Source organism: Schistocerca nitens, chromosome 8, assembly GCF_023898315.1.
Source record: "Schistocerca nitens isolate TAMUIC-IGC-003100 chromosome 8, iqSchNite1.1, whole genome shotgun sequence".
NCBI classification, from domain to species: domain Eukaryota; kingdom Metazoa; phylum Arthropoda; class Insecta; order Orthoptera; family Acrididae; genus Schistocerca; species Schistocerca nitens.
This window is the reverse complement of record NC_064621.1, coordinates 209,175,376-209,199,365: the sequence shown is the minus strand read 5'-3', so window position 1 is coordinate 209,199,365 and position 23,990 is coordinate 209,175,376. Positions and strand designations below refer to the sequence as shown.

General features: G+C 37.2%; 1 protein-coding gene across 1 annotated transcript in view; it reads left to right on the top strand.

Moving 5' to 3' along the window:
- LOC126198691 (centrosomal protein of 135 kDa) overlaps window positions 1–23,990 on the top strand; it is a 407,813-nt gene that overhangs the window by 350,868 nt on the left and 32,955 nt on the right. Inside the window, exons 17-19 of the mRNA XM_049935187.1 lie at window positions 16,071–16,196; window positions 17,236–17,389; window positions 22,541–22,738. Coding sequence (XP_049791144.1) covers window positions 16,071–16,196; window positions 17,236–17,389; window positions 22,541–22,738 — 478 coding nt within the window. The remainder of the gene's footprint in view (window positions 1–16,070; window positions 16,197–17,235; window positions 17,390–22,540; window positions 22,739–23,990) is intronic.

The window sequence follows — 23,990 nt, the reverse complement described above, 5'->3', positions numbered from 1 at the left end:
TTTCCACGTCATTACTGTTCAGTTCGCTTCAGCTCCAATAAGAGATCTTTCACTTAACCTTTTTAATTATTTCTCAGCATCAGCTTCAAAGTAACACAGCATATTCTGACATTCACTTCCAGGCTTTGTACTCTCTCTGCTGGTAGTAGTAACCAAATACAGATTTCAGTTGTACAGTTTTTCAGTAAGAGGGCATAGGGATTTCTCTGCTTTCTTGAGAGTTTGATTGAAATGTATTTACAATTTCATGGTTATGTACATGTTTACAAAACTTGTTGACTAGGCAAAATAAACGTGAAATGATTTTAAAAAATGAGGCATCTAAATGAGTGAGTACAGTATGTATGTGACAAATTTTGAATGTTTACTCCACCATACAAAAATGAAATACGTCAGTTGTCATTATTCCTTGATGCATGCTTCTGATGAGATGATTTTATTGACCAGCAGAAAGACATCATCAACAGCTAGCCGAAGAGTTGTAGAGCATCACTGCAATGTCAATGTATCCCTACACAACATGCCATCAATATGTCACTGGATTCCTGGTACAGCACCACATCATCACCCAACTTGATTTTTGCTAATAAAAGAATGGTCACAAATTTTATTGAGCGCAGCCCTTTCCAAGGCTAAGACTTCATTATAGACTATGATGTACAGTTTTAAACAAGAAAATATTAATTGGTGAAAACTATTCCATTGTGTCTTGCTTAGTAGTAGTATGTGTTTATGGCTATCAAAATAATGAATGTACATATTTCCATGAACCGCACATCCTCAGAGATCTTTCACACTGTCCAATTTGCTGTGACTAGTGTTTTCATTAATGTAGTAAAGGAAGTTTGAAAGTAGTGTGTCAGGTGAAGTATTGGACCATAGGCAGTGGGCCATGTAAAAGCGAGAAAAAATGTGCTGCTAAAGATTTTAGAGGGTATCTTGGTGATATATAGTTAGCTGAAGCAAGTTTATTTGAAGACTGCCAGAGTGTAATGTATACTGAGCCCATTAGCATTTGGATGATAATAGTATACCACCTCATAGTGTGTCACTGTCACCAGAAAGTTATATGGAGCAAAAACTAGTCTGTAGTAATCAGGATCACTGAACATTCCACAGAGAAGACATTATGTGACTTGGACAACGTGAGTGAGCATCTTCATTTTGTGCCTGCTATCAGAGCCCAGTGCACTCCACTTTGTTTCTTCATCTGCACATTGTAGAAATGTGCACACTAATAATGCAAGTAAACAATTCTGGAAATTCTAGAAAATATGCTATAGGCACACTGTACGAAAGCATCATTTCTAGGCACACTGTACAAAAGCATCATTTCAATTTGAATGGTGTCACTGTTCCCATGAGTAGTATTCAGGACTGATATTATTATTATTTTTTTTCCTTTTCATGAAGAACCAGCACTTTTGCTAAGTGCTATACCAAATTTTGTTGTTCCTAATTGTACTTCATTACACTATTTTTGTCTTTATTGTGCAACCATATGTGTCATACAGTGCATTGTCTTAATTGCAGTAATGATCATGTCTGTTTTCATGCTTTTCAATGCGTTTGTACTTGTTTAACATTGTAATGTGATTAGTAAGTTTCACGGCATTCCATATTAAATAGTAAAGAAATATTTTTGAACTATGTAATCTGTTTTTTAAATTATGTAATCTGTTTTTTGAATCTGTACTTTGCTTTAATTCAGGGTACATTTGTAACTACTTCAGGCCATTATTTGTACAACTTATACAACACAAATTATACTTCTAAAAAAAAACTCAAACTGAATGTAGTAAATTGTATTTGCTTTATATCACTTGTCATGCTGCAAAAATAATGGTTAATGATGATGGTAGAATGAAAAGTGGGGGCGGGATAATCGACGGAGGTGAGGTATGAAGAAACCGAAAAAGAATTTCAGAAAAAGCCAGCTGAATGATAAAATTTTGGATTACATGATTAGAACAAAATTGATATTCTTGTCATTCTGTGTAAAAGGGTAATTGCACCATATTCCCTGGAAAATTCATTATGAACTTAAAAATGAATGCTTATAAATTCAATCAGAAATTATGATACTAGTATATATCTCATTCAGCACAAGATGTTCTGTTTATAATGATTGCTGTAAAAAGAAATAAGAGCAAAGGTTGATGTAATGGAGCCACCTGTACTGCTTGTGGGCAGGAAATAATTGTGGTTCACTTTTGAACACTTTGTATTTTTCCCTGTCACCAGGATGATCTAAATAACTGCTTTTAATGCTGTCCACTTTGGTATAGCTACTTTGCTTTTCTGTTTATGTTTTTGAACATTTGTCTTAAATTCTGATCCATTCAAAGTTTGCTTTTATTTGCAGTACAAACATTGAAATTTACACATTTCAGTGAGAATACACCAAATTCAGCAAAAAACAGCACAGTGTGTGAAATGATACCAATATGAGCAGATAAGCTCTGTTTCATACTTGAGATACGGTTCTTAGATTGAATAAAAGGACAGAAAATCATATTCATGAAAAACTTTTTGGACAGTTATCTGATGTAGTTTCAGAACTGCTTGTATCTCTAAAACTACATATCTGTCCAGAGACTTTCAAGCAGCTTATTCACCATGTAAAACCTACAAACACACATTAGTTAAAAATGTTAATATGCCCAGATTCATAATGCTAATCCTTGCAGTGAATTCAATATATGAAAGTCTTAACTTACAAAAACAAAATGGTACATGACAGAAGAAGAGAATATTACTTGAACAACTGAAACAGTACGCACAGACATGCAAATATGACAGAGTACTGATCCTGGAGCTTTCAGAATTATTTAAAGTTGTTCCTTTTTGAGAGAAAAAAATTGGAAACGAATCAAAAAAATTATAGGAGAAGAATGGAAGGAAAAGTTATTCCAAACTATGAATGAAGAGAGAGAAAAACAAATTTGATTTCAAAAGTGATAACAGAGATTGATTCTGCAATGTTAATGTTAAGCTCAAGGGAAGTAAAAGTGAACTGAAAATGGCAGCTGATCACAATATAGTGAAATTTTCATAGCAGTCTATGAACATTTATAAGACGTAGTTGTTCTTTTTATGTATTGAAAGCACTGCCATTGACAGACTTGTTGAATAAAACTTAATTAGTATTACATGCTCTGGTAGGGAGCAAGATGAACTAACTTAGAAGTAAAGGGAAATGATCAGTCACTGAATTAGGAAACTGACAATAGCAGTGTAAAGTTATTGTATTCACACACATTGTTCTTTATGCCACAACTTTTAAAAAACTTACTGTAGGATTTAACCAAGTGAATGCTTGCTTTTTCTCATTTTTGTTTGTAGTTTCAGAAACTGGGCACACGAATGCGGGGTTTGTGGAGGTCTGTCAGCACCATGATCAGCCCTGGGTAAACACTGCTGTAAGGCATGTTAACACTGAGCTGAACGGGATGCTCCAGACACCGGCAAGGCCTCACATGAGTGTTGTTCCAGTTGATGCTAATGGTAGATGGGGTTACACTACACATAGCCTGCACCTTAATAGGAAGGGCAAAGATAAGTTAGCTTCTCTATTAGCAGATACTGTAAGGGGGGCCACAGTCACACAAGGGGTGATCCCTGCGGTTAGTGGGACCAGTCAGACAGGTTTTTTAGGTTAAAGCCAAATTCCAGACAGACAACAACCAAGGAAAATAAAAGAAAAGAAACTTCATGCACAGCAAATAGGGATAAAGCTAAGGGCGGTATTGTCTTACTTCACCAAAATATCAGGGGAATAAAAAATAAAGTAGATGAGCTGATAAAGTGTTTAGATGATCTCAAAAATAAGAATGAGATTGATATATTTTGTCTGTCTGAACACCATGTAACTGTGGAATGGAAAATGTCGGTATAAATGGGTATAATTTAGCATCTTACACTTGTAGATCTAGTATGGATAAAGGAGGAGTTGCATTTTCATAAAACAAGGGAATAAATACAGAACTGTTGAAGTAAGCAAATTTTGTGTTGATCAGCACTTTGAGGTTCGTGCATATGAACTTCAGCTAGATAATGTTGTGTTGATATTAGCAGCAGTGTACAGGTCTCCACTAGGAGATTGGGAGCTATTCATAAAAAAATTTGACTCCCTATTATGCTGTCTGTCAGACAAAAAGAAGAAGTTATTAATCTGTGTCGATTTCAGTGTTAACTTTCTAAGCAATTCTGATAGGAAAAGTGAACTAGAAGTGTTGTTAACAACATATAACTTAGAATCAGTGATCAATTTCCCTACACGTATAGCTCAGGACAGTAGTACTCTAATAGATAATGTATTTGAACAGCAAGAGAATGTAGAACAAACACATGCTTTCCCTGTGGTAAATGGATTATCTGACAATGATGCACAACTGATTAACTTACAAAATCTAACAGGGTGAACACTTCAGAAACCATAAAGTAAAAGTGTGAGGGTGCTCAGCCTGGTATCTATAGATCACTTCAGAGAAAGTTTAGGAAATGTAAACTGGGAAGATGTATATAATGAGCCAAATGCTAATGGTAAATGCAGCATATTTCTTGATAAATTTATATCCCTTTTTGAACATTGTTTTCCAAAGAAAATTACTAAATGTAACACCACAAACTTTTCAAAGAAACCTTGGATTACTACAGGTATTAAAGTGTCTTCAGAAAGAAAAAGAAAACCGTATGAAACAGCAAGAACTAGTAAAGATCCAGTAGTAGTTTTATACTATACAAATTATTGTAACATACTGAGAAAAGTTGTAAGGAAATCAAGAAATATGTATGTTAGAGAAGAAATTAACAACTCCAGCAATAAAATCAAATCAATATGGAATGTTGTTAGAAGGGAGACAGGAAAAGTAACCACTGGGGCAGGTAGTATTACTGTAAAAGAGAATGGGACCATCTTAACCAACAGTGCACAGGTAGCCAGTGTATTTAACAATCACTTCTTAATGGTAGGAGAAAAAATTGGTGAAAATAGTTCAAAAGAAAAAGCCAGGCAGTTTTGAAAAATTTTAGTCAGATTAAGTTTCATCTAACAACCTCTTGTGAAATAAGGAAAATTATTAAATCTTTGAAATATAAATGTTCTGTTGGAGTATATGACATCTCTAACAAGTTATTAAAACAATGTGGAGCAATTACATCTGATCTTTTGAGTCACATATGTAATGCATCACTGACTCAGGGTATTTTTCCAGACAGGTTAAAATATGCCATTGTCAGGCCTCTAAACAAAAAGGGGGAAACCACAGATGTCAATAATTACTGGCCAGTATCTTTGCTTACAGCATTTTGAAAAAGTAATGTACTCAAGAGTGGTTTTCCATCTCAACCGTAATGGTATACTTAGTAAATCACAGTTTGGATTTCAGAATTGCTGTTCCACTGAGACAGCAATATAAAATTTCACTGTACACATAATAGAGTCTTTAAATAGTAAAATGTCACCAGTAGGAATATTCTGCTACTTATCCAAAGCATTTGATTGTGTGAACCATGACATTATGTTAGAGAAATTACAATTCTGTAGTATAAATGGAACAGCATATGAGTGATTTAAGTCATATCTACAGAACAGGAAGCACAAAGTCTCTCTATTTGCTTCAAGTGATTCAAAGGAGTTTGCCACTTCATCTAACTGGGGTGAAATTACATTAGGTGTTCCACAAGGTCCGATCATGGGTCCCCTCCTGTTGTTGATATATGTGAATGATCTCCCTTCTTATGTGAAACACAATGCTGAACTGATACTGTTTGCTGATGAGAAAAGCATAATTATTAATCCAGTAAAAGAAAGTGTGATAGAAAATAATGCAAATAAGATCTTTGGAAAAGTTATTAATTGGTTTTCTGCGAATGGGCTTGGTCTGAACTTCGAAAAAACACAGTACATCCAATTTTCTGCTGCAAAAAGTATAATTCCTTCAATAAACATAACACATCAAAATAAGTCAGTTGCCAGGGTAGAGCATACTAAGTTTTTGGGTGTACATATAGATGAGACTCTTAATTGGAAAATTCATATTTTGGATCTCCTAAAGCGACTAGGTTCAGCAACTTTTGCAATAACAATAATTGCCAATTTTGAGGATGTAGAAATTAGTAAGCCAACATACTTTGCGTACTTCCACTCTCTGATGTCATATGGAATAATTTCTGGGGCAACTCAACACTTGGGCAAAAGATATTCACTGCTCGAAAGAAAGTAGTTAGAATAATGTGTGGGGTTCATAGTCGCACATCTTGCAGGCATCTGTTTTAAAGATTAGGAATTCTTACAACTGCTTCACAGTACATTTACTCAGTAATGAAATTTTTTCTCGACAACATGGATCATTTTAAAATCAACAGCGACATTCATGATTACAATACCAGAAAAAAGAAAGACCTACACTATCCTTTACTTAACCTATCTTTGGCACAGAAAGGGATAAAATATGCTGCTCTATTGTAGAGTTTTGTTAGGCCTGGCTCTCCCAAGGCTGTCAGTAGCTCTAATGGAATGTTGTCTATTCCCGGGTCCTTGATTCGACAGGTCTTTCAGTGCTCTGTCAAACTCTTCATGCAGTATCATATCTCCCTTTTCATCTTCATCTACATTCTCTTCCATTTTTATAATATTGTCCTCAAGAACATTGCCCTTTTATAGACCCTCTATATACTCCTTCCACCTTTCTGCCCTCCCTTCTTTGCTTAGAACTGAGCTCTTGATATTGATGCAAGTGGTTCTCTTGTCTCCAAACGTCTCTTTAATTCTCCTGTAGGCAGTATCTATCTTACTCCTTGTGATATGCGCCTCTACATCCTTACATTTGTCCTCTAGTCATTCCTGCTCAACCATTCTGTACTTCCTGTTGATCTCATTTTTGAGACGTTTGTATTCCTTTCTGCCTGCTTCATTTACTGCATTTTTATATTTTCTCCTTTCATCAATATCTCTTCTGTTACCCAAGGATTTCTATTAGCTCTTGTCTTTTTACCTACTTGATCGTCTGCTACCTTCACTATTTCATCTCTCAAACCTACCCATTCTTCTTCTACTGTATTTCTTTCCCCAGTTCTTGTCAATCGTTTCGTAATGCTCTCCGTGAAGCTATCTACAACTTCTGGTTCTTTCAGTTTATCCAGGTCCCATCTCCTTAAATTCCCACCTTTTTGCAGTTTCCTCAGTTTTAATCTACATTTCATAACCAATAGATTGTGGTCAGAGTCCACATCTGCCCCTGGAAATGTCTTACAATTTAAAACCTGGTTCCTGAATCTCTGTCTTACCATTATGAAATCTATCTGAGACCTCCCAGTATCTCCAGGCTTTGTAAAATTCTTTTTTCTGTTAATGGTAAGTAGATTAACAAATAAAAAAACTTATTATTGAAAGTTTGAAATGACACATATGTCAAAAAATCTAAAAACAAAGATGATGTGACTTAACAAACGAAAGCGCTGGCAGGTCGATAGACACACAAACAAACACAAACATACACACAAAATTCAAGCTTTTGCAACCAACGGGTGCTTCGTCAGGAAAGAGGGAAGGAGAGGGAAAGACGAAAGGATGTGGGTTTTTAAGGGAGAGGGTAAGGAGTCATTCCAATCCCGGGAGCAGAAAGACTTACCTTAGGGGGAAAAAAGGACGGGTATATTCAATGAATATGTCTGCTTGTGTCTGTATATGTGTGGATGGATATGTGTGTGTGTGCGAGTGTATACCCGTCCTTTTTTCCCCCTAAGATAAGTCTTTCCGCTCCCGGGATTGGAATGACTCCTTACCCTCTCCCTTAAAACCCACATCGTTTCGTCTTTCCCTCTCCTTCCCTCTTTCCTGACCAAGCAACCGTTGGTTGCGAAAGCTTGAATTTTGTGTATATGTTTGTGTTTGTTTGTGTGTCTATCGACCTGCCAGCGCTTTCGTTTGGTAAGTCACATCATCTTTGTTTTTAGATATATTTTTCCCACGTGGAATGTTTCCCTCTATTATATTCATATGCCAATAAACTTTACACTACAGATTAAACAGACAAATAATTACCATCCCCGAACTGTATGTGATCTATGAGTATGACTCTGTTTTAAAGTCAGTGTGATTTGAAGTCCCCTATAAACATTGTGGAATGGAACCAAAGATGGCCTGTATATTCTCCTGTGGAATTTTCATCTATGCAGTTAGTATTTTGCATGTCCATAAATTATCAGTAATGGTTAATGGAGAACCATGAGGCAAAATGCCTACATCTCAGTCTTGTTCAATGGGCAATGTGCTGGGAGAGTGCTCAGACAAGGGGTACAGGTAGCACATTCTTAGACACATGAATGTGCACAGGCCTGCTGACATATCACATGGAATTGTCTGAAGGACATGTTTCAGACTCCAAAATCTTCCTGTTAGTGTTCAGGGTATCCTAGGTGGAATGGTCAGTACTCAGGGTATAACAGAAATGCTCGTTTGAAGCAAAACACTTCACATATTTATTAGTCCTAATGATTTCAGAGATAGAACATTTAATCCCCCCCCCATGAACCATGGACCTTGCCGTTGGTGGGGAGGCTTGCATGCCTCAGCGATGCAGATGGCTGTACCATAGCTGCAACCACAACGGAGGGGTATCTGTTGAGAGGCCAGACAAACGTGTGGTTCCTGAAGAGGGGCAGCAGCCTTTTCAGTAGTTGCAGGGGCAACAGTCTGGATTATTGACGGATCGGGCCTTGTAACACTAACCAAAACGGCCTTGCTGTGCTGGTACTGCGAACAGCTGAAAGCAAGGGGAAACTACAGCCGTAATTTTTCCCGAGGGCATGCAGCTTTACTGTATGGTTAAATGATGATGGCGTCCCTTGGGTAAAATATTCCAGATGTAAAATAGTCCCCCATTCGGATTTCCGGGCGGGGACTACTCAGGAGGACATCGTTATCAGGAGAAAGAAAACTGGCGTTCTACAGATCGGAGCATGGAATGTCAGATCCCTTAATCGGGCAGGTAGGTTAGAAAATTTAAAAAGGGAAATGGATAGGTTGAAGTTAGATATAATGGGAATTAGTGAAGTTCGGTGGCAGGAGGAACAAGACTTTTGGTCAGGTGAATACAGGGTTATAAATACAAAATCAAATAGGGGTAATGCAGGAGTAAGCTTAATAATGAATAAAAAAAAATAGGAGTATGGGTAAGCTACTACAAACAGCATAGTGAACGCATTATTGTGGCCAAGATAGACACAAGCAACACAATAAGTTTTCTTAAGAGGGCACAAATATATTTAAGTTGATGGTGGGATATTCAAACATTTGTTCTGAACTGTACAATAGTTGTAACGCGAGGTGTATGATGATACTTAGAGATGAACGTTTTAAAAAAGGTAGTTTTCAATTGATACTTTGTAAAACATATGTTATAATTTTTTTAAGTGTTTTATGTGTGTAAACCTGACAGTGTATTGAACAATAGAGAAAATAAATAAAAATGTAGATTAAATGTGTTCTATCTCAGAAACGATTTGGAATAGTGTGTGTGTCGTATGAAGTTTTTAGCTTCAAATGGTCATTCCTGTCAGATCCTTGAATATAGACCATTCCTCCAGGGACACCACATGTAAGAGTGAAGATCATGTTTTATCCAAGGACACTTCATACCAACACACTTGTTTTCATCCAATATGTCATTCTCCAATGCAGGCCACCAGATTGTGGTCTAATATGTGTTCAGACATATTTGTAGGACAGATTGAAGTGAGACTCATCCCCGTATGCTGCATTTTGTCTCTCAGTGCACAAATGACAGTGCTCGTGATCTCATTTCAAGTGGAGACATGAGGTTTCTGTTCAATGCAAGGCAGCACAATGACAAATATACCAACAGTCCAGCCCACAGACACTGACACAGAACTTATTATACATACTGGTGTGCACCCATTGCAGTTCTCCAGTATCAAGCCAGCACTGTGAATAAATTCATACCATTTGTTAGGTATGACCCTATAGATGTGTTAGCAATCATCCCTTGCTGTCTTAATGTTGGGTGATCCAATACATCCTATATGTATACACATATTCATCACATGCATCACTGTAGTAGCAACTTCTCCAGCATTTCTCACAGATTTTTCTAACCTATGTGAACTCACTATTATGCTGATATTGTGTCCTTCATCAGTGAACACACAGGTTTTATTTCATCACTTTCCATTGATTGCATTTGGCATGACACTAAACTTCCCGGTCACTAGAGAGAGCACTGATTAAGCCTGTGCGTACATCACCTCTCTGCTGTCTTATCTACACAGTGTGTTATCTTGGATGGAGAATCATCATCAGATGCAGAAGTAACTTCGGGTGTGCCCCAGGGAAGTTTGCTGGGACCCTTGCTGTTCATGTTGTGTATTAATGACTTTGCAGATGATATTAATAGTAAAATTAGGCTTTTTGCAGATGATGCAGTTATCTAAAATGAATTACTGTCTCAAAGAAGCTGCATAAAATTTAGCCAGATCTTCATTTCAACATGGTGCAGAGATTGGTAACATGCTGTAAATGTTCAGAAATGTAAAATTGTGCACTTCACAAAACAAAAAATTGTACTGTCCTGTGATGGTAATATCAAAGACTCACTGTTGAAATCAGCCAACTCATACAAATACCTGGTTGTAACACACTGTAGGGATGTGAAATGGAATGATTGCGTAGGGTAAGTCATGGGTAAAGCAGGTGGTAGACTTCGGTTTATTGATAGAATACTGGGGAAGTTCAGTCAGTCTACAAAAGATATTGTTTAAAAGTCACTCTTGCAACTCATCTTAGAATATTGCTGAAATGTGTGGGACCCGTACTAGATAGGACAAACTGGGGATATTGAACATATATAGAGGAGGACAGCATGAATGATCACAGATTTGTTTAATTGGTTAGAGAATGTCACAGAGATACGAAGGAACTAATCTCTGAAATCATTAGGACTAATAAATATGTGAAGTGTTTTGCTTCAAACAAGCATTTCTGTTATACCCTGAGTACTGACCATTCCACCTAGGATACCCTGAACACTAACAGGAAGATTTTGGAGTCTGAAACATGTCCTTCAGACAATTCCATGTGATATGTCAGCAGGCTTGCTTCGAGAGAACAGGTGGGCTACTTTTTAATTTAATATTAGCTGAAGATGAATGCTCACATTTAATGTGCTTCTATGAATATGTATTCTTTAGTAGAGGAGTGAATATGAAATGTCTTGTAGACTTGACATACTCATTTGTCTCCTGGGAGCACCAAGTGGTAATATACAGGATGTTTTTAAATTCTCATCAGCAAATTGCTAGTATTTGTGTAAGGCATTGAGTAGATAATGGTTTGAGTAGGAAACCATGTCAGATGTACAATTTCCATGCTAAAGGAATGACCCTATGGATCATTGTTTCATGCCCTCCTACATATGCTGTGTTATACAGCAATAACAATTTACCATGATGACGTGGTGATGATGATGATGATGACCATGACTGTGATGATGATGATGATGATGATGATGATGATGATGATGATGACGGTGCCAATATTTGTAATCATTTGTGGTACAAAGTCCTATGCTAAGACATACACACAACATTAGACATTTTGTTTCTTTTGTTCCACTGAGGGTAATCACTCTGTTATTATTGTTGGTAATTAGTAGGGTACCACATTAGTTACAAATGTAATAATTATAAGAAAATTACTGTTCATTTTTCAACCATCACACACAGCAGAATGTAACTCTGTGTGTGTGTGTGTGTGTGTGTGTGTGTGTGTGTGTGTGAGAGAGAGAGAGAGAGAGAGAGAGAGAGAGAGAGAGAGAGAGAAAAGGGGGGGGGGCAGTGTTTGATAATTAACATGTCGATAGCTCTAGCTATTTTAAAAGAGTGAATGTCTAGACATAATTACTTACATTTTTTGGAAAAAATCATTTGCTGAACACCTTGAGGCTGTACCTTTAGCCATGTGGATTGCAATGTACTTCTGGTATGGGGGAGCCCCTCCACATTTTACTGTTTTACATTCAACCACACTTACCCTAATCACTGTATTGGTCAAGGTAATACAATTAACTAGCCACCAAGACTGCCAGACATTACACCAATAGATTTTAGTTTATGGAGTTTGATGAAGTCTGAGATATACAAACAAAATGTGAATATCTGAGATGAACTGTTTAGCCACAGCATGGGCACTGATGCCCTCATTAGGGAATGTGCAGAGGCACTCAGACAAGGTTTTCTTCCTTTTCCATTAACTTATCGAGCATGGGAAGAATGATCGTAGTAATATTTCTAATCTTATCCTCGCGATCTCTGAGCGATACATAGAGGGTTGTAGTATATCCCTAGAATAATCATTTACAGCTGATTCTTGAAGCTTTTTTAATAGACTTTCTTGGGATAGTTTACGTCTGTCTTCAAGAGTCTGCCATTTTAGTTTTCTAACACTTATTTCTTCTTTCGAGTCTAGCAATTACTTGTTAATGTGAATAAAAAGCAGTGTTGCATTGTAATTTGAGGTCCATGTTAAACTGTAGTTTCTCTACAACAGGCTCGGAAAGATAGTTCAGAAGGTGAGGGAATGCCATCTCCAGTATGACCATAGCTGGTAAAGCACTGTGTTGTTCAAAGCAACCTTTGGGTCATGCATTACTTTACCATACCAGGTGTACCGGTATGAAATGAGCGTTTTTTTGTAAAAATGAAACACTAATTTTGAATTGAAAAGTAAAAACATTTTATTCAAAGTACTGACCATTGCTTTTTATACATTTTGACAACCTTTCTGGCAATTTGTGGACACCACGCCAAAGAAATGTTCATCTTTTAAAGCAAACCAATCAGACACTCAATTTTCTACTTCCTCGTAGGAATCGAAGTGTTCCTCAGCGAATGCGTGTCCCATTGATGAAAACAAATGTTAGTCGGATGGGGCCAAGTCTGGTGAATACGGCGGGTGGGGTAGCAGCTCCCAGCCAACTGTTTTGATTGTATCCTGAACCAGTTTTGCTTTGTGTGCAGGTGTATTGCCATGTAAAAAAATTACTTTGCCATGTCTTCTGGCCCATTCTGGTCTTTTTTCGATCAATGCATAGTTCAAATTGATCATTTGTTGGCTGTAGCAATTATTATTCACTGTTTCACTGGGTTTTAGAAGCTCATGATACATCACACTTTTCTGATCCCACCAAACACAGAGCATTGTCTTCTTGCCGAATCAATCTGGTTTTGCAGTCGATGTTGATGGTTGTCCCAGATTAACCCATAATTTTTCCCATTTACGATTCTTAAAATAAATCCATTTTTCATTGTCAGTAACAATTCAATGCAAAATTGATTTTCTTTCATGTCTTTGAAGCAAAATTTGACAAATGGTTTTTCGGTTTTCCATCTGTCTTTCATTCAATTCATGTGGCACCCATTTTCCACACTTTTGGATCTTTCCCATAGCTTTCAAACGGTCAGAAAGTGTTTGTTGTGCAACATTTGGCATTGCTGCCATTTGCTTCTGACTCAAAGTATCATCCTCATCAAATATTGCTCGCAATTCGGCGTCTTCGAACTTTTTCGGTGGTCTTCCATGTTCTTCATTTCTTACATCAAAATCATTATTTCTGAACCGGTGAAACCATCTGTTGCATGTTGCTTCTGATAGAGCATGGTCACCATATACCTCGACAAGCATCTGATGTGACTCTGCAGCACTTTTTTTCAAATGAAAACAAAAAATTAATGCTTTCCGCAAGTCATCACTTTCTGGTACAAAATTCGACATTGTTAACACGATGAAAACATATGATGTTGTTTGTTCCATGACTTGATGTATCCTAAATATCTTTGACAGATGTCATACCAACCAAACAAAAAAAAATTAAGGCTCGTTGACAACAAATGTTCCCTATCGACACATTTGTATCTTAACGCTCATTTCATACCGGTACACCTGGTACCTTCTTAGATTTTTAAGTGTTTGCTTCTTTCTCTCTGGGTACTGAATTTTTCACAAATATTTGTGTCAAATCTCTACAGATCTGATTACTTGGCATTAGATGTGTTAGTACGAATGCTGAAGATTTGAAAAGTAAATAAATAAATGAAATATAAAATAAAATCTACAATAAAGTTAATGACAGTATGACAGATATAGAATTAATTTCTACATGTAGGAGAAGTGAACACCAGTGCAGATTAACTTTTAATTGCATTTTAGAAAAAAACATTTAGTGTATATAATAAAGTACTAGCAGATTTATATTAAAACAAATATTAAAAATAAACAAGAAAAGTGTAAATTATCAAGTGTATTCAGTTAGTCAAAGTCATCTATGCCTCATTGAGGAAATTTTCTTAATACAGGAGCTGCATAATTTCATAATTTTGCTTTGTTGTTTTGAGTTGTTCTTGTTCTCATAATCAGAAGTAAAAGTTGCAACTCTTGTATGCTTCTTACAGGCATCTTGTGGGTATTGCACACAGTGTGAAATTGCACCCATGGACAGTCGCAATCATTGGACAGTAGTTGATCTAGTTCTCAAAAGGGCTAACAACTGTCATGAACTGATACGGCGTTCTGATGATAAGTTTGTAGTAGTATATTCTACTGCATAAAAAGGGAGCACACAGTAGATGAAAATAACACTTTGGCCTATAAAAGTAATTACTTTACTGAAATAGAGAGAGAGAGAGAGAGAGAGAGAGAGAGAGAGAGAGAGAGAGAGAGAGAGAGAGAGAGAGAGAGGGGGGGGGGGGAGGGGGGTATGGCACAGGACTTCAACAACAACAGCAGAACTGCTAGTCATTTGAGTCAGACAACTAGCCTATCAGCATGATATTTGAAAAGGTGTTTCCACTTTTGTTTGACTGAGCCTCAATGCATTTTCAAAGAGGAGCATTTCTCCTTTGATCCCTTATAAATAGTGCCTTGTTAATTCATTGTTCTGAAATGAGGACATATCTAAGCGATTTTCCTTACTCCCTTCAGTTGACTGTAAAGGTCATGTGGGAACTATTTGACACTGATTTTTATTAAATATATTAATGTTATAGCTGCAATATTCAAGCATCAGTTTATATGTTATTAATCAGTGATGCAGGTGACATTTCAGATGCAACATGAGTATCCCTGTTGTAATTATAACTGTATCTTGTCAGCAATTCATTTGGGGAAAATACCTGTGCCACTGAATTTCAATTTTCTGTACAAATTGGGGCAACCAGTCTAAAAAACTTTTCTGTTCCAAAATAATTAAAAAAAGTCCACTACACATCTGGAAATCACACTGCTGTTGGTTTAAGGCTGTAATTTGTTTTATGATATTGCACCTCGATATTTAATGATACTGTCACAAAACATATTGATGTTTGGAAATAAAAATATTGAACTTAGTACCCCCCCCCCCCCCCCCCCCCCCCACACACACAAAACATTGCAGCCTTCTGCCATTCTCTCCAGATAACTAAACACTTGTAAGATGATATACAGCTACTAAACCCCACCTATTAGGTGACAATCATCACTTAACAGTCCCATACCCCACTATACCCCCTCCAACTGCAAAACATTTCACCTAAGTACTTATTACTTTTCATTTTAAGACAGTATTGGCAAGCTACATATGCTAAAGGTGAGAGCTATTCATGTTTCATTCTGCATTATCTGTCAGGTCATCTGTAAATAATTTTCAACATGTTAGTGATTTAGCCATGGAATTCTCAGTATTAATGAAAAGTCAGAAATTGTTTTCAACATGTTCTATTGGTTTAACCATGAAATTCTCAGCATTAATGGTGAGCTAGAAGCAGAATGTCAACACAGTGTCTTGTTACCTCACACACTTCACAACAGAATTACAGGAAACATGGTATTTATTATATTGTACTATCTAGCAATTTCTGCCATGTTCAGAATAAGAGCGTCAGATGCATTTATTTTAAGTTTTATATACCTATACATCTCTAGTTCTTCAGTTCCCTGTAAATGATATTTGTGTATTGAAATGTACTGGGGCTCAGTTTCCACATATGTTTAATGTACAGTGACTTGTTTGTTGTAGCATCTCACTGGACGAGACAGCAGCTCGTGATGCTCTGGTGCGAGCTGCTGAAAGAGAAGTTAATACTATTCGGTCAGAACTGGAAGCTGCAGAAAGAGCAAGGGATGGCTTGCTTCGAGAGAACAGGTGGGCTACTTTTTATTTTAATATTAGCTGAAGATGAATGCTCACATTTAATGTGCTTCTATGAATATGTATTCTTTAGTAGAGGAGTGAATATGAAATGTCTTGTAGACTTGACATACTCATTTGTCTCCTGGGAGCACCAAGTGGTAATATACAGGATGTTTTTAAATTCTCATCAGCAAATTGCTAGTATTTGTGTAAGGCATTGAGTAGATAATGGTTTGAGTAGGAAACCATGTCAGATGTACAATTTCCATGCTAAAGGAATGACCCTATGGATCATTGTTTCATGCCCTCCTACATATGCTGTGTTATACAGCAATAACAATTTACCACGATGATGTGGTGATGATGATGATGACCATGATTGTGATGATGATGATGATGATGATGATGATGATGATGATGACGATGACAATATTTGTAATCATTTGTGGTACAAAGTCCTATGCTAAGACATACACACAACATTAGACATTTTGTTTCTTTTGTTCCACTGAGGGTAATCACTCTGTTATTATTGTTGGTAATTAGTAGGGTACCACATTAGTTACAAATGTAATAATTATAAGAAAATTACTGTGCATTTTTCACCCATTACACACAGCAGAATGTAACTCTGTGTGTGTGTGTGTGTGTGTGTGTGTGTGTGTGTGTGAGAGAGAGAGAGAGAGAGAGAGAGAGAGAGAGAGAGAAAGGGGGGGGGGTCACCCTCCATTGCATGGGAACTATTGGGAAAGAATTAAGGATTTCGATTGAAACTACTGTCTCATCTCCGCCACTAGCCACTATTTCCTTATGTCTTGTGTGTGTCCATTGCCTGTATTTCTCAGTGATTATTTTCTTTTGTCCCTTTCCTATACACTCTCTTCCACAGCCCTGTCATAAGTGACTTCTTTAAAATCTTCGCTTGTATGATTTATCTTTTCTTTGTTCTAAATATTAAGCTCAGGAATAATTAAAAAATAAATGCAGTAAAAATTCATAGTTTAGTCAGTTTAGAAGGTGTAAACTTACATACCCCACTTCTTGTTTATAGGCGCCTGCAAGACGACTTGGCCTCTGTGACAAAAGACTGCAATATTGCAAACAGAGAACTGGTTGGAGCTCGTGACGAGGCAGATACGCTAAAGAGACAGCTTCAGGATTATGTCAAGGAGATCAAAAGGATTGAAGACATGCTTGCAAGGAAGGTAGATAACTCTTACTTAATTATTTTCTTATCTTCTTAAACATAAAAAGCATGTGGTTTTTCTCCAGCACAATGAGCAGATTTGTGAGAACAGTCTGGTTTTCCCTTCCTTTGATCATAGAAAATCTTTGATCCCATTTCTCTCCAACATTTGACACGGACCCTCCCATCCCCCTCAAAACTTTGTAAAGAGTGTCATATTGTTTGAAATGATTACTTATTTCTGCATGAAATAAGTGGTCGTTTTGCAGTTTTGTATCTGTGTTTGAAAGACATGAAGCAAATGATTTAAAGGTAATAAAAAATCATAATGTGTTTGTTAATGTGATGGAAGTGTGTTATATTTTAAAAGTAAATAGTTGTGAATATTTCCATTTAATTAATGGGTATAAAATTCATAAATGTAATGTATAAAATTTCCAGTAATCCAAATGAATATCAGTTGTAATTAAATGATCACATTAACCACACACAAAGGAAACTAACTTTGACATTGTATGTGAATACAGGTTCTTTTGGCAAATTTCACTGATAAAATCTTGTTGGGTTATCAGCAGAATGGCAGTGTCATGTTGTAGCAACTTTTCAGTGAGTAAACCATGATCAGTAGACCACTACTTACTTTCAAGAAATGCAAGTCCCAGTACAGTTGATAATTGTGAACAAATTTTATGAATAAAGCTTGTCATTTTGGAGGAAGACAGGTGAGGTCAATGGGAATAATATGTCTGATTTTCAGAGGAGATAGAGCAATATAAAATGAAAAATGAATATCCGAAGTGAATGTTCCCTTGCAAATGAAGTTTTATTTGCATATTACTGTATATGGATTGTGCACAGTGCATAATCATATTCATACAACAGAGACAGAGAGCATTGAACTCTCAGAGGATAGTGTTCTACAGTTCACATGTTGTTTCAATTTGTCAAGAGATGCTTGAAAGGTTCTCAAGTGTATCATCTGATCAAATTGTGTAAACTGCAAAATATTTTGTGACGCAGCTGCTTGTCATCTTCAGGTGCAACTGTAGCTAGTTCTTGTGGCTTGTCAATTTATACATCAGGTTGCTAGAAAAGCACAGGTGCCAAGAGGCAGGGCAATATGATGTAAGAGGGGACATTGTCATCCAGAGCCCCCTGTTGGGCAGTTGGTTTTCAATAGGACATACATCACTGAATTCATTTGTCTGCAGCTGATGATTCCCTAGTGCCACCAGTATTGATTTCCATACTTTGCTGAGTTGAAAACCTGTGTCTCCGTTAATTAAGTTGTTAGCTATATGTATTTTGAGTGCTGCTTTAATGACGGTGTCTCAGTAAGTGGATGCAGCCAAGAGGAGCTTTCTTTCTCCATAATTCATGCTGAGTCCTCTATCAAGACATTGTTCAGCAACAGCAGATTTTTCTGGCTGCCCTTGTCCATTCATTGTGTCTGTTATTAAGATTGTGTTGCTTCTGCCCAGTTTATGATTTTCCACACAGGGACAGAATGTCATATTTTCCTCATCTCATTAGACCTAGGCTGTCCTTTATGAAACACATCATCATTCGCACATGCACCAGATGGAAGACACATTTTATTTGGTGGTTTTTTAAGAGCCTGTCAACTCTCTGCTGTTACCTGTTCACATCCCAAGAGTGGCAAGTTCAGTATTTAGCATCTCCTATGTAGATAAATGATGACTAACTGAAACCCTCAGCTGCCGACAGGTGTTGTTGATATACCTCGATGTGGGTAGCTGAAAATGTGTGCCCCGGCCGGGACTCGAACCCGGGATCTCCTGCTTACATGGCAGACGTTCTATCCATCTGAGCCACTGAGGACACAGATGAATAGCGCGACTATGTAGATGTAGAATCCTCAAGGACGCACCTCCAGCTTGTCAGGAGAGCCTTTGTAGTCGTAAATTAATATTTTCGTGTAGTGATTTCTACAGCTGTTAGTTATTTAAGGGGAGTTAGAATGGACATTTTTTTTCACATTTTCAGATTTTTATTTCATTATAAAATTTCCAATTTTCCAAATGAAGTGACATATATATCATTTATAAACTAACATGGGGAGTATTTTATTTTATTTTATTTTTTTAAAATAATATCTACATCGATTGAAAACGTTAAAATTTTTACGTGTGTTACTTCAAGATCTAATAAAATCGGTAATTTTTTAATTAGAAGGCTGTGAATTGCTGTGTTATAAAGGTTAAATTACGTGTTTGTATTGTTCATATCCAGAAGAGGATGGGTACCAGGTTGAGGAAGTTGAAATAAAGTTTGAGAAACAAGAAACTTTCTGATGGTAAAACCATGAGAGGCAGGCTGCCAGACAAAATGATTGATGTACTTCAGCAGTATTATGGGATGGCCATTAGAAATAATACTAAGGTTTTGTAGAAAACGAAGCAGGCAGGCAGAAATATGAAATAAAATGCTGCACCACATTTGAAATGTTGACTGTGGCTTTTGGAAAGTCGACTATGAGTAATACAAGATTTTACACATGGTATAAACATTTCAAAGAGGGTCAAGAACCTCCCTGGACAACCTAGAACCTCAATCACTGATGACATTGTTGAAGAAGTAAAGAAAATGGTTCTGGAAAATTGCTGAATCACCATCAGAGAAGTTGCTGATGATGTTGGCATGTCCTTTATCTCATATCAAGCAATTTCTTTGGATGTTTTGGACACAAAATGTGTAGCAGCAAAGTTTGTTCAGAAATTGTGGAATTCTGATCAAAAATTACAGTGTGGAAACATCGTTCAGGATGCTTTCAGAAAAACAAAAATTCTCATACTTTTTGAACACACCTCGAATGGCACTATCTCCAGGCACTGGGGCCTGACTGCTCACTATGAATGCTTCTGGGTTGTGGCAGTAACTAGGCGGCATTGGGCCAGTAGAGGGAGGGTTAGAGTAGCAGTGGGGGAAGATGCTGTGCTACCTGTGGGAATATGCAAGGATGTGGTGGGGATGGGATGGGCTGCTAGTGGCAGAGACCCCAGGTCAACACAGTGTCCCAATGTGTGCACCTGGTAGCCCATCCTGTCCCCACCACATCCCTGCACATTCCCACAGGTAGCACACCATCTTCCCACACCCCTACATTGCTGCTTCTCTCCATCTCCACCCCTTGCCACCTCCTTACCCCCACCACTCCTCCCAGCACATTAAGGCTTGTGTCAGACACAGTTGCAGTCTGCAATCCCCAGTGCCCAGAGACAGTGGCCATATGTGTGAGAGTTGTGCCTGAGTGAATGTGTGTTTCCTGTTCTGGAAATAGGCCTTTTTTGTCTGAAAGCTTAAATGTTCAGCAGTGTTTTTCATTTTGCTTGTGTATGACTCAAAGTCTCCTTTATTTGCTGAGTCGCAGTCTGTCCTTTTCATAATGTTGTTATTCCATCCTGGACTTTTCAGTACTTAAAGATATACAAACAATTAATGTCTAATTGTGAGATTACCATCAGTAAGGTCCTAGCAGAAATCTTCAGGGACAATTTTGAACAATGTTTTTTTGGAAAATAACTCACTCTCTTCCAATATTGGATACTGGTTTAGGTATGTTGATGATGTGTCAAGCTTGTGGACAGGTATTACCAGACAAATTCAAACATTCCTCAAACAGCTACATTCTAAGTTCAACACTATCAAATTCGCAATTGAGATTTGGGGTAACTCCATAAATTATTTAGTCTCAACTACAGATATTCATGATCACATTTACACTTCCAAGGTTTACAGGAAGCGTACCACCACTGACAATGTAATACCTGCCGATTCTCAACACCCTGTGACCCAGAACCATGCTGCCTTTCATTCAGTGATACTTCACATAATATCCATTTCCAAGAGCGTTATGACAACTTATAAACTGAATTAAACACAGTCAAACAAAGTGCATTAAGCAATGGCTATACCCCTGCCATGGTGAACTTCATAGTGCATTAAAAAAAACAAAAATAACAGGTCTCCTCTCTTCTGCACCCTGTATTTGACCCACCATCTCAGACCTGAATAAATGGTGCACAGTTCACGTTTAGCAAAGTCTCTGTGAATGTGGCCAGAGAGTTTAAATCCATGAACTTTAAAACATAATTTTATGTGCGCGACACTGATGGACACTTTTTTTCCCAGTGGTAAAGACAGTACTTCAGCTTTGGAAAAGAGTGAATTATAGAAAATCATTTGTAATTTCGATAGATTCTAAATAGGCCCATCTGGCAAGTCAAATATCCACCCACTCGAAGGAAAACCATAGAAGTTGGTGACTTAGAAATGGAAACTCTACTTTTGCCTAGTACCTACTTCAAGAAGGCCAACATGAAATCTTACATAGCATCCAAAAGAGAAGGAAGATGAATCACCTTGAAATAATGGAGATTACTAAAAGTACAGCCACTTGCCGAAGCTTAGTACTAAACAATCAGACACAGTTAAACTTACTCACCATTTCTGACTAAAGATACTGCTAATAATTCCATCCAGACCACTTTATCAGTGACTCCTCTTAGTCACATGCTATATTTTTTCCTATTTACATTACTACAGTTTCATTTGTCCACTGAAAATTTTGCTATGTATAATTACAGTTCCGCGACTGGTTGCTACAGTCTTTATAATTTTATATTCCACAGTCGCTGCACAGAAAGGGAACCTTATGGAGCCCAACATTTAATTAACTCGTTTAGTCTCGCATGTTAAATTGTACCTGTCTGTAATATTGGGCCTTTTAAGGAGTTTATCTTGTTCAGTCACCCTCTGGGAACATGTTATGAAATTTTGCTATATATTGTTCAACTTACTTTCCTTCTTGGAACCATTTTGTAGTTTTTCATGTAGTTCATTACTTAATGTATCACCTTTTTCATTTGTCCTAAATATTTTTAAATCACATTTTTACTTAAATAATTTCACTTGTTTTAGTAATTAATGAGAAAACAACCATTGTCAGCATTGGAAACCAACTGAGGTATTCTATAGTTGCACTATTTTAAAATCTTTCAGAGCCTTGTATTTATCTTTGTACCTGATTATGGTGTAACAGTCAAAAACCGGTCTGTAGAATATTATACCACTGTCATGTATTCTTTCATTCAAAATGAATATGAATTATTTGGTATCACATCTTTAGCATGCTGCTTTTAATTTTCAGGAACGGGAGCGTTCCGAAATGTTGGAACAATTCCGTGGCCTCAGCCTGGAAGCAGAAGCTCTGGAAAGTAATAACCATAGTTTAGAAACAGAAGCACAAGAACAAAAATCAAAACTGCGGCTTGCCGAGGACCGCATTGCTGAGCTCGAAGGGGAACTCGAAACAAGGGATTCCTTGGTACACAGCTATGAGTCTCAGGTACTATTGTACTTAAAGCAAGAAATGTCATGTGAAAGTTCAGTTGTGCTGCTAAAGATATTTGTTTTGAAGTATAGCCTATTGCATGTAGCACAAAATAAAGGCATGTATCATATGGTACATGCTCTAATAGCTATTATATAAGGATGTGGTAGAATTGTAGTGGAACTGTTTGTAACAGTGAATGTAATTGGAAATAAGGAAAAGAGTATATTATTGAAAAACGTCATATTGTCATGAAGTATTGGTGTGAAAGAGAAGGGTGTGAGGGACATAAAATACCAATACTCGTTTGATTGATTGTTAATGTAATACATGTATCTAAATTATACAAAATATTTTTAAAGCTCTACAGTCTGAACTAATATGGGAATATACTAAATAAAAGGCACAACAATTTTGAGCTTCTAGGAATAGAAAAAGGTGAGAGAGCATTATATCATCATGATCTTATGAGTTAGCATCCCAGCTACTGCTAATATTTTAAATGAAAATAATAGGACTTTTTATTATGTACTTGACTATGATTCATATGTGAATCTTTGCCTTTAGTCGACATCAACTGAGCTATTCCAGTATGTCACAACCTGACTTGCTGCTACAACCGCCGGCCGCAGTGGCCATGCGGTTCTAGGCGCTTCTGTCCGGAACCGCGCGGGACAGCTACGGTCGCAGGTTCGAATCCTGCCTCGGGCATGGATGTGTGTGATGTCCTTAGGTTAGTTAGGTTTAAGTAGTTCTAAGTTCTAGGGGACTGATGACCTAAGATGTTAAGTCCCATAGTGCTCAGAGCCATTTGAACCATTTTTTGCTGCTACAACCTACCAGCAGTTTTAAAAATTATATTATTTGATGATAGGTGATCTCCAGTAAGAGCAGACACCCCTAATTCAAGAGAGAGCAGGGATGCTGAAAACAGTTTTGTACCCCTGTTTGCCTTTGGACTGGAAAGCTGCCCCCTACAGATAAAAGACTAAGGAAGCACTTAAAATTGGAACTCTCTACTTTCACTATGCAGAATTGTGTGCACAATGCATACAGTCTTGTAAAATAATCTCAAGATAATATCTTGAGAGGTAAACTGGTCTCCGTTTCTGATACTCTGATACTGATGAATTTGTGCATAGGCTGTGGGAGACATGAAAGTGAAGGCCACAGGTTTCTGTTACTTCCGTAGATAGTGGAACTGTTCAGTTATATAAGAATACGAAGTGATAATGCTGGCAGAGCTATAGTAGGTAGACACATTCAT